Source organism: Dasypus novemcinctus, chromosome 8 (genome assembly GCF_030445035.2).
Source record: "Dasypus novemcinctus isolate mDasNov1 chromosome 8, mDasNov1.1.hap2, whole genome shotgun sequence".
NCBI lineage: Eukaryota > Metazoa > Chordata > Mammalia > Cingulata > Dasypodidae > Dasypus > Dasypus novemcinctus.
Genome location: NC_080680.1, coordinates 63,869,800 through 63,882,339, shown reverse-complemented (window position 1 = coordinate 63,882,339; position 12,540 = coordinate 63,869,800). Strand labels below are relative to the sequence as shown.

General features: G+C 37.0%; 1 protein-coding gene across 2 annotated transcripts in view; it reads left to right on the top strand.

Moving 5' to 3' along the window:
* Positions 1-12,540, top strand: part of MLLT3 (MLLT3 super elongation complex subunit) — a 303,624-nt gene that overhangs the window by 191,430 nt on the left and 99,654 nt on the right. For both annotated transcript variants that reach the window (XM_004446755.4, XM_004446756.4), the window contains exon 4: positions 5,858-6,001. In XM_004446755.4, coding sequence (XP_004446812.1) covers positions 5,858-6,001 — 144 coding nt within the window. The remainder of the gene's footprint in view (positions 1-5,857; positions 6,002-12,540) is intronic.

Genomic DNA, 12,540 nt, shown 5'->3' with positions numbered 1-12,540 from the left:
TGACGTAATATCGATGTCTGCCCTCTGAGAGAAGATACTCAGTTAGCCAGAACACAAATTTTTTTTTTTTTTTTTTTGCTTTTTTAAGTATAATGTCTTTTTATTTATTTATTTTTTTTAGTTTTATTTTTAATTTATTTTAAAGAAGCTTTAGATTGCATAAATGTTACATCAAAAATATAGGGAATTCCCATTTACCCTACCCCCTCCCACATTTTCTCCATTAACAACATCTTTCATTAGCGTGGTACATTTGTTACAATTGATGAACACATATTGAAGCATTGCTATTATACTAACGATGGACTGTAGTTTATATTATAGTTTTACACTTTTCACAACACACACCTGTATCCATCATTGCAATGTCAGGAAGTACAATTCCAATGTCCCAAAAATGGCCCATGTTACACATATTCTTCCCTCAGAACCTCTGTGACCACTGTCTTTATATCAATGTTACAAATTCTTCCATTACTAGAATAAGAAGTCAACTTTAGTCCATAGTTGCGTTTGTGATTGGTCTTGATGGGCTTTGAGAGCCCTGGCCAGGTTGACCCATTTCTGTGTAACTCACTTTCTTTTTTTTTTTTTTTTTTTTTAATTTTTTTATTTTTTATTGACTTTGTAATAATATTACATTAAAAATATATATGTGAGGTCCCATTCAACCCCACCCCCCACCCCCCCTCTCCCCCCCCCCAACAACACTCGTTCCCATCATCATGACACATCCATTGGATTTGGTAAGTACATTTTTGGGCACCTCTGCACCTCATATACATTGGTTCACATCATGGCCCATACTCTCCTCTATTCCATCAAGTGGGCCCTGTGAGGATTTACAATGTCCAGTGATTACCTCTGAAGCACCATCCAGGGCAGCTCCATGTCCCGAAGACGCCTCCACCTCTCATCTCTTCCTGCCTTTCCCCATACCCTTTGTCCATTATGTCCACTTTTCCCAATCCAATGCCACCTCTTCTATGTGGACATTGGATTGGTTGTGTCCATTGCACCTCTATGTCAAGAGGAGGCTCAGATTCCACCTGGATGCTGGATGCAATCCTCCCATTTTCAGTTGTAATCACTCTAGGCTCCATGGTGTGGTGGTTGTCCTTCTTCAACTCCATCTTAGCTGAGTGTGGTAAGTCCAATAAATCAGATTGTAGGTGCTGGAGTCTGTTGAGGCTCAGGATCTAGCCAGAACACAAATTGATGGGTACTTTTTCCTTACTCAAAAATGAATCTCTAAAAGAAAGTTGCATCCACGATTCATAGAAAGAGAGCTACTTTTTGGGGTCCTTACCCTTAGTTTATTTGAAAAGTGACCTTTTTTTGGGTTGAAATTCTTGTGGACTATAATTTGGTATTGTTATGGCTCATTTTTTTCTTGTAATTAATTATATTCATTAATATGTCTTTCTCTTTAAAAAATCACACAGCTAATATATCAATATATTCTCCTTGTAAAAGTGTATGTGTTAAAACTTAGGAGTTTTACTACAGTGACACCATTTTAATCATTGTTAACTATTTGGTATAGTCTTTCAAGATTTTCCCCCATGCATTTACACTGATAAAATGTATATCAATGTAGAGGTTGGGGTGGCCCAGTGGTTAGGGCGTCCATCTACCACATAGGAGGTCCACGGTTCAAACCCCAGGCCTCCTTGACCCATGTGGAGCTGGCCCACATGCAGTGCTGATGCGTGCAAGGAGTGCCCTGCCACGCAGGGGTGTTCCCCCACGTAGGGGAGCCCCATGCGCAAGGAGTGTGCCCCGTAAGGCGAACCGCCCAACGCGAAAGAAAGTGCAACCTGCCCAGGAATGGTGCCGCACACACAGAGAGCTGACACAACAAGATGATGCAACAAAAAGAAACACAGATTCCCATGCCACTGACAACAACAGAAGCGGACAAAGAAGAAGATGCAGCAAATAGACACAGAGAACAGACAACCGGGGCGGTGGGGGAAGGGGAGAGAAATAATAAATAAATAAATAAACCTTTAAAAAAATATATAGATGTTGGCAAAAGTATAATATGTCATACTTTTAATGCTTTTCTGTGACTTACCTTTTATTCATTTAACAATATGTCTTGTATAGTTTTCCAAGTCAGAATTTTTAAACATCTGAGTGGTATTTCATGGTAATGATATACTCATATGCAGATCATTTCTAAATTTTTACTATTATAAAAAATACTGTCTTGAACATTTTTATTATATATATATATATATTTGCACAAATATTTGGACATTTCTGAGTAGAGTCCCAGAAGTGGAATTATTGGGTAAAGTTTCATATGCATTTAGTATGTTGATAGATATTGCCAAAATGTCTCCCAAAATGGATTTATCAATTTACACTCCCAGCTACAAGACATAAAACTGCCCTCCTTTTGTTCTTAATTAATTTTAAGAATGTTCTGACTGCTTTACAGTTTAGAGGAAAGTCGGAATAAATTAAAAAAATGATCATAATACAGTGTGAAAATTGCTTCTAATTCAGATTAGATTGGAAGAGTTAGAATTTCCAGAGGAGTTAATGCTTTAGCTGGTCCTTAATAATGAGTTTGCATTAACTCGGCAAAGGAGGGAGGTATGTTGGGAGGTTGATATGTTGAGGAGCACTATGTGTAAAAGTCAAAATGGATGAGAGGATTGGAAGTATTGGGGAATGGCAAGTACTTCAAAACTGTGGAATAAAGTGTAGTGAGAGAGCAAAGAGAATGCAGGTAAGGTGGTAAAAGACTGGGTCGGTTATTCCAAGGAAGTGAGATTTTATCCTGTAGAAAATGGCTTTTATATCCATGGAAAGATATAATATGGGTTTTATGTTAAGAGGATCACCCTTCTGTCATTGTGGAAGGTGGAATGGGATAAGTTCATATACAGAAAAGAGATCAGGTTAAGAATGATGAAGGATGTGCCGCTGACAACAACAGAAGCAGACAAAGAACACGCAGCCAATGGACACTGAGAACGGACAACCAGAGTGGGGGGGGGTGGTAAGGGGAGAGAAAAAAAAAAGAATGATAAAGGGGAAGCAGATGTGGCTCAAGTGATAAGGCCTCCGCCACCATATGAGATCAATCCCTGGTGCCTCCTGGTGAAAAGAAGAGAAAGCATGCCTGCATAGCAAGCCAGTGCCTGCATGGTGAACCAAGTGCTCACACAAGAGCCTGCATGGCAAGTCGAGTGCCCACGTGGATGCCCACATGGTGAGCCAGTGCCTGCGCAAGTGAGTCACACAGCAAGATGATGACAGAACAAAAGAGAGATGGTGGGGAGAGTCAGGGTGAAGTGCAGCAGAGACCAGAAAATGAGGTGGCACAATTGACAGGGAACCTCTCCACATCAGAGGTCCCCAGGATCGAATCATGGTGAATCCTAGAGGAGAGAGATGAGAAGAGAAGACAAAAGGAGAAATAGATACAGAAGATCACACAGCAAATGGACACATATAGCAAAAATAGCATGGTGGGGGAGGGGAGGGGAGAAAAAAATAAAATTTGAAAGGAAAAAAAAGAATGATGTAGGCCTAAGCCAAGGCATGGCAACAAGAAAGAAGGGGATAGATTTGAGAGTTCCTAAGGAGAAGTATTAAGTAGGCTTGGAGACTATTTGACTATGGTCAAATAGCAGGATTGCTATTTGCCAAAACATAGAGTATAGGAGAAAGGGCAGGTTAAGATGAATTCAGTTTAAGATAAAGCATGAGTTTGATGTTGCTGTGGGTCATCTGAGTAGAGTCGTCCACCAGGCTGTGGAACATCTGCATATGGCAGTCAAGTGAGAGCTGGACTGGAGCTACAGATAGAAGAGTCACTGTCATATAAGAAGAATTGACTCTCTTTGAATGGATGCCATTTCCCTGGGGAACTTTACAGAAAGATAAGAGATGTGTAAAGGTCAATGGAGAAAGAAGAGAAGCCTGTGAAGAAGACTGATAAGGAATGGCTAGTAAGCAGTGAGGAAAATCAGGAGAGAATGGCATCTTACAGTGAAAGGAGGTAGCACAGTAATGTGAATGCAAATAATAGCACTGAAATTTATATGTGAATGTGATTAAGAGGGAAATGTTAGATTGCTTATATGGTAACAATAACATTAAAAAAAAAATCTGTGGAACTACACTACACAAACAGTGAATGTTGAACCATGGACTTTAGTTAATAATACAATTATAAAAATTTGCTGTCTTCAATTGTAATTTTTCCACACAAATGTAAGGGATTGGTGATGGGGTGGTATATGAGAGATCCTGTATTTTATACATGATTATTCTGTAAACCCACAACTTCTTTAAAAAAAAAGAATTAGGAAAAACGAAATGAAATGGGCCAGTGGAATGATGGGACCAGTTTCATGCCAGATTGTAGTAGAAGGGAAGAAGAGGTGGTAAGGAAATGAATGGAGAATGATTTTGGAAAGTTATGGAGGAGGAGGTTGATACCATGAATTTGTATTGGCTTGATGCATGTGTTCTGATATAGTTTCAAGTACTAACAGTTTTGAGTCAAAAGAATTGGGTTCCAATCACTTTGGTTTATCAGGTGTTAATATCACAATTTCTAAGTGTTTTAATTTCCCCATCTGCAAAATAGTGCTCACTGCTGACACAGAGGAGCTCTGTGGGAATTAAATGAGATGAATGTTAAAGTATATATTAATGTTATTTTTTCCCTCTGCCTTCATTTTACCTTGGATGGTTAAACATCTGTGTGTGAAACACTGTAAATATTCAGCTAAGTAAAGTAATGTCTGGAGAGAACATTGGTATTTATTGTATTCCTACCATGTGCAGCCACTAAACTAGTTCTTGAGGGTAAAATGATCATGCAAATGTTGTTCTTATGTTCAAGAATCTTATGACCTAATATGGTGAAGGGAGCTTATAGCTTAGACAGTTATTCTAAGATGTGGCAAGAATAACAAGGAGATGCACACATAGCAGAGGAGCGGCTGTGGGGAATTGGGAGAGGGAGTTCAAGGAAGGCTTCCTGAAAGAGAAGCCTGAGTGGAGAAGGATGAATAGAAGTTAGCCAGGTAAAGATGGACATGTAGGAATGGAGGTAGGCATTGAAGATAGTATGATGAAACCCAGGGTTAACATAAAACATGGTACTTTTGGGAAACCACCAGCAGCGATGCGTTGCTGGGCCATCAGATGGGCAGGAGTGTGGTAGGATATGTAGCCAAGAAACAGGTGATGGAGGACATTCTGTGTCAGTCAAGTGAGTTTAGATTTTTTCCTAATGGCAGTTTGGATCTGTTGAAATTTTGGAATTTTAATCAGAGTGAAAACAAAAGTAACTTTTGTTTCAGAGAGATACTTTTGAGGACTGAATCAAGCAGAGATTGAAGAGACTATCCTGAAGTAGAGGACCTATTATAGGAAGGAGTTTATAGTCATTTGGGCAATAAATAAGAGCATTGGCAGTAGGGATTTGAGGGCTTGTTCAAGAACTATTTGGGAGTGAAAATGGCAGCCCTTGCAGATGAGCATGGGATCTTGGACTGGAAGAGGATGGGTTGGTTCAAGGGTGTCTTTGGTTTCTAGTTGTGTGGCTGGGGTGATAGAGTCATACTACTTGAGAGATCTTGGGAAAGATGATGAGTTTATTCTTTTTGTTTTTCCCTAACATCAGAAATTAATTTACCAGATATTTCCATGTTGCTTTGTAGGTAATTCCCTGATAATTTGCTGCAGTACTTCTTCGACCTTGTAGTTGTTAAATGTCTGGGTCTTTTCTCTTCCTTCTAAGGAGTAAGCCTTTGCTGTTTTTATTTTTTACTTACGCCCAAATCTCTCTCTTCTTTTTTCTTTTTTACGCCCCCTCCCCCAGGAAGAACCTAAGAAAGTCCGCTTTGATTATGACTTATTCCTGCATCTTGAAGGCCATCCACCAGTGAATCACCTCCGCTGTGAAAAACTAACTTTCAATAACCCCACAGAAGAGTTTAGAAAAAAGTTGCTGCAGGCAGGAGGGGTAAGTGCTACTCTCTTGTGAAAAGCCTTCCCATCTAGGGACTTGGAGTTGTCCTAAATGATATTTCAGGGTTAGATGCTGGACATTATATATCCTGCCATAATCCACTGAATGGACTGGGGGAGAGTGTAAACTACAATGTAAACTATAATCCATGCGGTGTAGCAGTGCTCCAAAATGTATTCATCAAATGCAGTGAATGTGCCACACTGATGAAAGAAGTTGTTGATTGGGAGGAGTGGGGTGTGGGAAGTGGGGCATGTGGGAACCTCTTGTATTTTTTAATGTAACATTTTTTGTGATCTATGTATTTAAAAAAAAAAAGACAGTTTAATTTTAAAAAAACTTAGCATATTAAGAAATGTCATAACTTTTTGGGAGAGGTAAAAAGAGGAAGTACCTCACTGGGTTAGCTATGAGCTCTTGCTTTGAGATGAAACGGTAAGCAAGCAATTTACTTAGGTATGAGTCTGAAATTATACTGCTGGTTAAACATCCTTAAGGCATATGCAGTTCAAATTTATTTTGACAGAAGGCAGAAATAAACCAAAAAATATCCTCAATTAAGAAAGGAATACTGTCTAAACTTTGTAATGCCTAAACTGTTATACAAGTTTATAGAAATTTTTTAAATGAAGTTAAAAATTAATCAAAGGAAGCCAACATCAGAATTTTCCTGATCTTAAAAGAAAACATATATTCACTCATATTCCATGGTTGGGTCATTTAAATAAAGATTTTTATTTGTTTGAATCATATGTAAATAAGGGATAGATTTTCTTTTATACGGTAATGGTAACAAAAGGCATGGTAAACCCCTGCCCATGTGCTTTAGCTAGAATGGGGGAAATTTTTAAGTGGAGTTTCTTGCAACTAAGTTGTGCATCAAAGTGCTATTGGCTGATTGAAATTTACTTTAAGAAATTTGCCATTGGTATCATCAGCTCCTAATTCAGATGAATTTCCAGTGTCATCTTACGCGGGTCTTTCAGAGCCAGTCAAATGTTGAAATATGCTCCATGCTCTAAGATAGCTCTTCACTTAATTTGTCTGGAAAGTTTTTGATAGTTTTGTATCCACGAATTAATCATTTTCTGGAAGCATGTTGAGGGCATAACCTTACATAAAACTTTGTTTCACTGATAAACTGCCTGAGAGCTGTGTAGGAAACGTTAGGTTTTAGGTAATGCAAAAGTTCTCTCTCTCTATGAGGTCATGGACAACCACTTTGATAGCCTGCATAGTGGCTTTCGGCCCCTTGAAGATGGCTCATGGCCCCTTAACTCCATTCAGGGAAACTGTGGACTTTCTCATAAGAAAATCACCCATATATACAGTTCTGTGAACATTTTGGATTATGCAGAAATCCTCAGGTTCCATTTATGGATTCCAGTTTATAAATCCTAGAGTTGATTCTAAGACTTACTTTCTCCTTAGTTTAATTTTGCATAATGAATTGTTTTCTAGAGTGAGGTTTATCAACTACTCAATATTTAGGGTAAAGTATTTTTTGAAATGTTAAACTAAAACAATAGATTTTTAGTCATTATATCTTATATTAATGTATATGCATTGTTGTTACTTTATCAGTGATAAGATATAACCAACAGTTCCCCCTTTTATCCCTGGGACTATAAATTATACATTTTAAAAGAGAGTAGTTATTTTTTTAAGAATATTTATAAATATATCATCAGGCAGAGTGCAAGTTTTAATTTAGTTTTATTGTTCTGTTTAACTTCTCAAAATAACATAGTGAGATGAGTTTACAAATGAGGAAATTTGGTCACAGGGAAGATAAATAACTTGACTGAGGCCACAAAGCTAGTAAGTGATAGAGTCGAAATTCAAACCCAGGTCTTTTAGGGTTCATAGCTCTCATATCTTCCACTATTCTGTTTTGCCATGCTTCTGTCTTTTCCGCTGAATTACTAATGTGTGTTTGAATCATTGCAAGTATTGTCTATTACATTTCATTTCACACTACACTATATGTCAGTAGATTATGGATTAAATGGGTGTTGGTGGGCTAGCTTTAGAAATGAACCACCATTTTTAGTATTCTGGGGGGACACAGACTACTGAAATTGGCTCATTTTAAAGTTAGGAACTTATTACATGTTTATTAAGGAAAACTCTGTTGTATCCCTTTTTATAGTTAGCAAGAGCATAGTATTGATGGCAGTTAGCTGTGGTTATGCCCTTAACAATCAAGCAGTCCATTTTAATTCTTAATCATTCCCATTTCTCGTTTTATGAGTGTGGCATTTTATGCTTCTAATTATCCCTTTTGGGTGTGTAGTTGGGTAGGTAATTGGAATGTGTGAATTATGGAACTTAAGTACATCAGACTTCTGATAAGGGTCTTAGGACAAAGTAAATATGACACAAGAACTTTTTAAAATAACCACTTAGTGACACAGTACTCAAGGGCTGATTGTGAGCCGGAGGAGAGGTTACAGGTCAGTGATAATGCAGACCAGTGCAATGCTGTGCCCGATAAGTTCTCTAGATTTCTTGTCTTTTGCTCCACTCAGCCTTTATCTCAGGATTATCCTTCTTGACTTCTAACTTTCCTTCTTTGTATTTCTTTAAGGGCTATTTGAAGCCTGCAGATATTTTCCTATTAGACTTATACTCTATCTTGACAATTGTAAAATAGTAAGTTGAAATGTGAAATATTCAAGCACACTGGTTATTTGATATAAGTCCTCTAAGGCAATGTTTCCAGTGTATTTTGTAGTAAAATAGAAATTGAAAAGTTCATTTGAAATAATAATCCCATAGTCTATTACATAAAGTAGCCTTCTATAGAGATGTAAAAAACAATTGTCTAATAAACATTTGGCTTTACTGAGATGTTTTACTACTTTGTGTTATTCTTACCTGGCCTTTATTTACTATTGCCTTAGCATTAATGCAGCCTATCCTGGGTTACTAACTTATGAGCCATTTTGATTTTACTAGAAATCTTTGGGGGGGGCAGGTGGTGGTGAGCAATAAACATTTGGGCAAAATTGATATAATGTAGTAGTCATCCTTGAATTTTAAGTAAAAGGTCCAAAAGGACCAAGTATTCTCATTGAGACACACCATGCAAATCTGGCTAAGGTATTTCTCTTTGTTTGCCACTTTTTAAAAATGAGCAGATGAATCCTCTTTGGATCAGTGGTTTTCAAATTGTGTTCATCAGCATGTCAGGATTTTAAAAACTGTTTGTGATCCCAATAGATGACCTGTGATTTTCTCACTATTCACTGAATCACTCTCTTAGGAGCTGGCATTCAGTCATATTGAAAAGCAGCGCATAAGACTATGACTCCATTACTCAAAGACGTTGGATTGAGAGAGGATGAGCTTTTCTTTTGGAGCTTGGCAAAATATAGATAGATATTAGATATTGTATGTCATAAAACTGAGATTCATTGTTCTACTAACTTGCCTCTCTGGATTTACTGTTGGTGGGAGGGAATGAGGTCACTTGGAAGAGTTTTGACATCAGCAGATTTAGGTAAAAGCTTCATCTCTATCAGTTTCATCTTGCTTGTCCTGAGAAAATTATTGCATCCTTTTGAATCTCAGCTTAGCAACTGTGAAACAGACATGACAGTGTTTTATTCACAGGGATGTATAATCATGGTGTGTAGCACAGTGTAGATACATAGTGCCTCTGGTTCCTGTCCCCTGCTTATTGGTTGAGAAGATCAACAAATGCTTAACCACCCTTAAAGGTACAGTGAAAAGGGCTTTTTTTGTTTGTTTGTTTGTTTGTTTTTTACTGTTAGTGACTCTAGGTTTATTCACAAGAAAATATGTTTAGCACAAGTTATTCTGACCAGCACTGTGATGGCCCTGTGTTGGGTTTATAGATTAGTCCAGGATATTTTTCTTCAAAGAGTTTACTCTGGCTGTATTTTGCCTATATGAAGTGTAACTTCAGTTCCGTTTGTAATATCATTTTAAGATGTAAATTTTCATTAGAAAAATTCCCATTTCCTCCCATCATTCTTAATTTAATTGCTAGTAGATTAAAGACTTCTTGAATCTATATGTTCCCTTAGAGGATTTCACAAAGAGTGTCTTCAGGAAGATAGTTGCATACTTGTGCTTCTAGGAAGAAAACACAAAAGGGACAAGTATCTTTGGAGAAATGAGTTTATTTTATAGCTGCTCCCCCTATTTTTTGGGCCTGGAAATTAAGTGCTCTCCTTTGGTTCTTTTATGTGATGGTGGCAGGGTGTTGGTGGGTTTTTTTCCTTTCTTTCTTTCCTTAATTAAACAGGGCAGTCTAAACATGTTGTTCAGTCTATTTCTGAGTCACTGACAAGCAGTTAATTTTGAGGCCTGAAAATTAAAACTAACCACAGCAGTTGTTAAAACTAGGGTTTTTCCATAGGCAGAAATCCAATTCTGTTCAGACACCACCTGTTTCAACAGGACATTTCAGACGTCCATTTGGCAAAGTTTGCTGTAGAAGACACAGGGAACATGCTTTCAGTTTGTATTAAGTCTGCCGCGTAGTTCAGTTCCATTTCTCAAAGTAACAATGTCGTTTATATATGATGTGTTCCACAAGGAATCTTTTGAAACACTTAATTGTGAAGTGGAACTCAGGTCACGGACCCCCAACAAGGGGTTTTGATTATTAAAGTGCTAAAGGGCTCTTATGATAAGGAGCTTTTACTAATGCAGTTGTGTCAAGCCATCTGAACATAGCATCGTATTCCATGGTTCTGGAATGAATCTTGTGCAGGGTGGTTTAGTATTTCCTTTTGTAGGGGAGTTCTGAATACTTTTCCTAATTTTTAAACTGTATACACAGTACAAAGTGATATACAGTGAAACGTGAGTCTTGCTCCAGGCCACCAATGATGCTTCAGTGAGTAACCTTGTACATAGTTCTTTGTGCACGTGGACAAGTATATCTTGAGGATAAATTCTTAACCGTGGAATGTGTGACTCCAAGTCAAAGTAGAATTTAAATTTTGATAGACATTTATAAATTTTCCTCCAAAGAGTTTGTATTACTCTATGTTTGTAACAGTAATGTGTAAGAATGCCTATTCTTCTACACAGTGATTTATTAAAATTTTTCCTCAATCTGATGGTTGAAAATGGTATCTCATTTTTAATTCATATTTATTTTATGGGTGATGATGGTATCATTTCAATCATTTAAAAGCCATTTTCATTTCCTTTCAAAGACCACATTTTAATGTATTTTAAATGGGAAATATTCTAAATGTTTCAGTTTCAACTAAATTTATGAACTGTTCCCACATACTTACATTTGGAAAGGTTACACAAAGAGGCTGAAGCCTCTTTGACCATGGTCTGTGTTTTGGGGCTGTCTTCCGATGTATAACAAATTATGTTCTTAAGAACAGATTTGTCAAGTCTTTGACTTCTAAAAATATAAGTGGCTTTTGTGGCAAACTCCTCTTGACAGTACTCAGAGATGGATAGCTGACTGCTTATTTTTAAAATGACTCAAAGAAAATAATACATAGAAAATTATTTTAGTGGTTGTCACTGGACAGCTTCATTGGATTTTTGGATATTTGTTTTGGGACCAGTTGCCTTGTGGTTATTTTCTAATATATATCATTCTGAAATTGTCTGCCTCAAAAGATAAAAGGAGCTGCTGTTTTTCCCTGCCACTGATAAAAGGTGATTTATTTATATAAATCTAAGATCAAGTAGGCAGTCTTATTTATTTGGTTGTTTCTCAGATTTGAAGTTAATTTTCTGTCATATTGGTATTTTCTTCTTCTTTCTGTATTTTTGGCTTTTTTTCCAAGCCAGAAGAATTAAATCATGAGAGTAGAACATACATATAAATGATGAATAGAATGTCAACGTTGTTAGCCTTAATTCAAAATATAACATGCATCTCATAAATTCTTTGGGGGAAAGCATGGTCATAATATTAGAAAGTTATTTATGTCACTCAGCATATTTAGTGGTTTTTTGTTTTAATATTTTTTGAAAGCCACACCAGTTGATTGCAGGACACTTAGACCTTTGAAAATATGCATACACACAAAATAGCTGTAGTATAAAACACTTTTCCTCCCTTCTTTCCCAACTACTTATTTATCATTCAAGTGAGAAGTGAAAAAAGCTCAAAAAAAGTTCCAAAGCTCCAAATCTCTAGTTACCTAAAGTGAGCAAATGTAAAAGAAAAAGAGACAGGTAGTTATGCCTAGACTATGTACCAAGAAAAGTTCTGTTGAGTACTTAGCTGTCAATCTTGGAAGATGTGCCACATTTCTTTCTATAGATCTCCTAAGAGTAACAGGTTAGCTGACTACATGTAGGAGGCTCTTAATGTAGGAGCCGTAGTTTAGTCTTGAAAGGAAATCCTGTGATATCTGAAATAAAACCACCATTTAAACCCACCCTAACTTTTCCCCTTCCCCCCCACTCACAAAGAGCCATGTATATAAGAAATGAGAAAAAATTAAAGAATGTGAATCTTGGGAGAATTTTCAAATTAAGAAATGAACAATGCTTTCTCTTTTTAAACAGAAACGTAC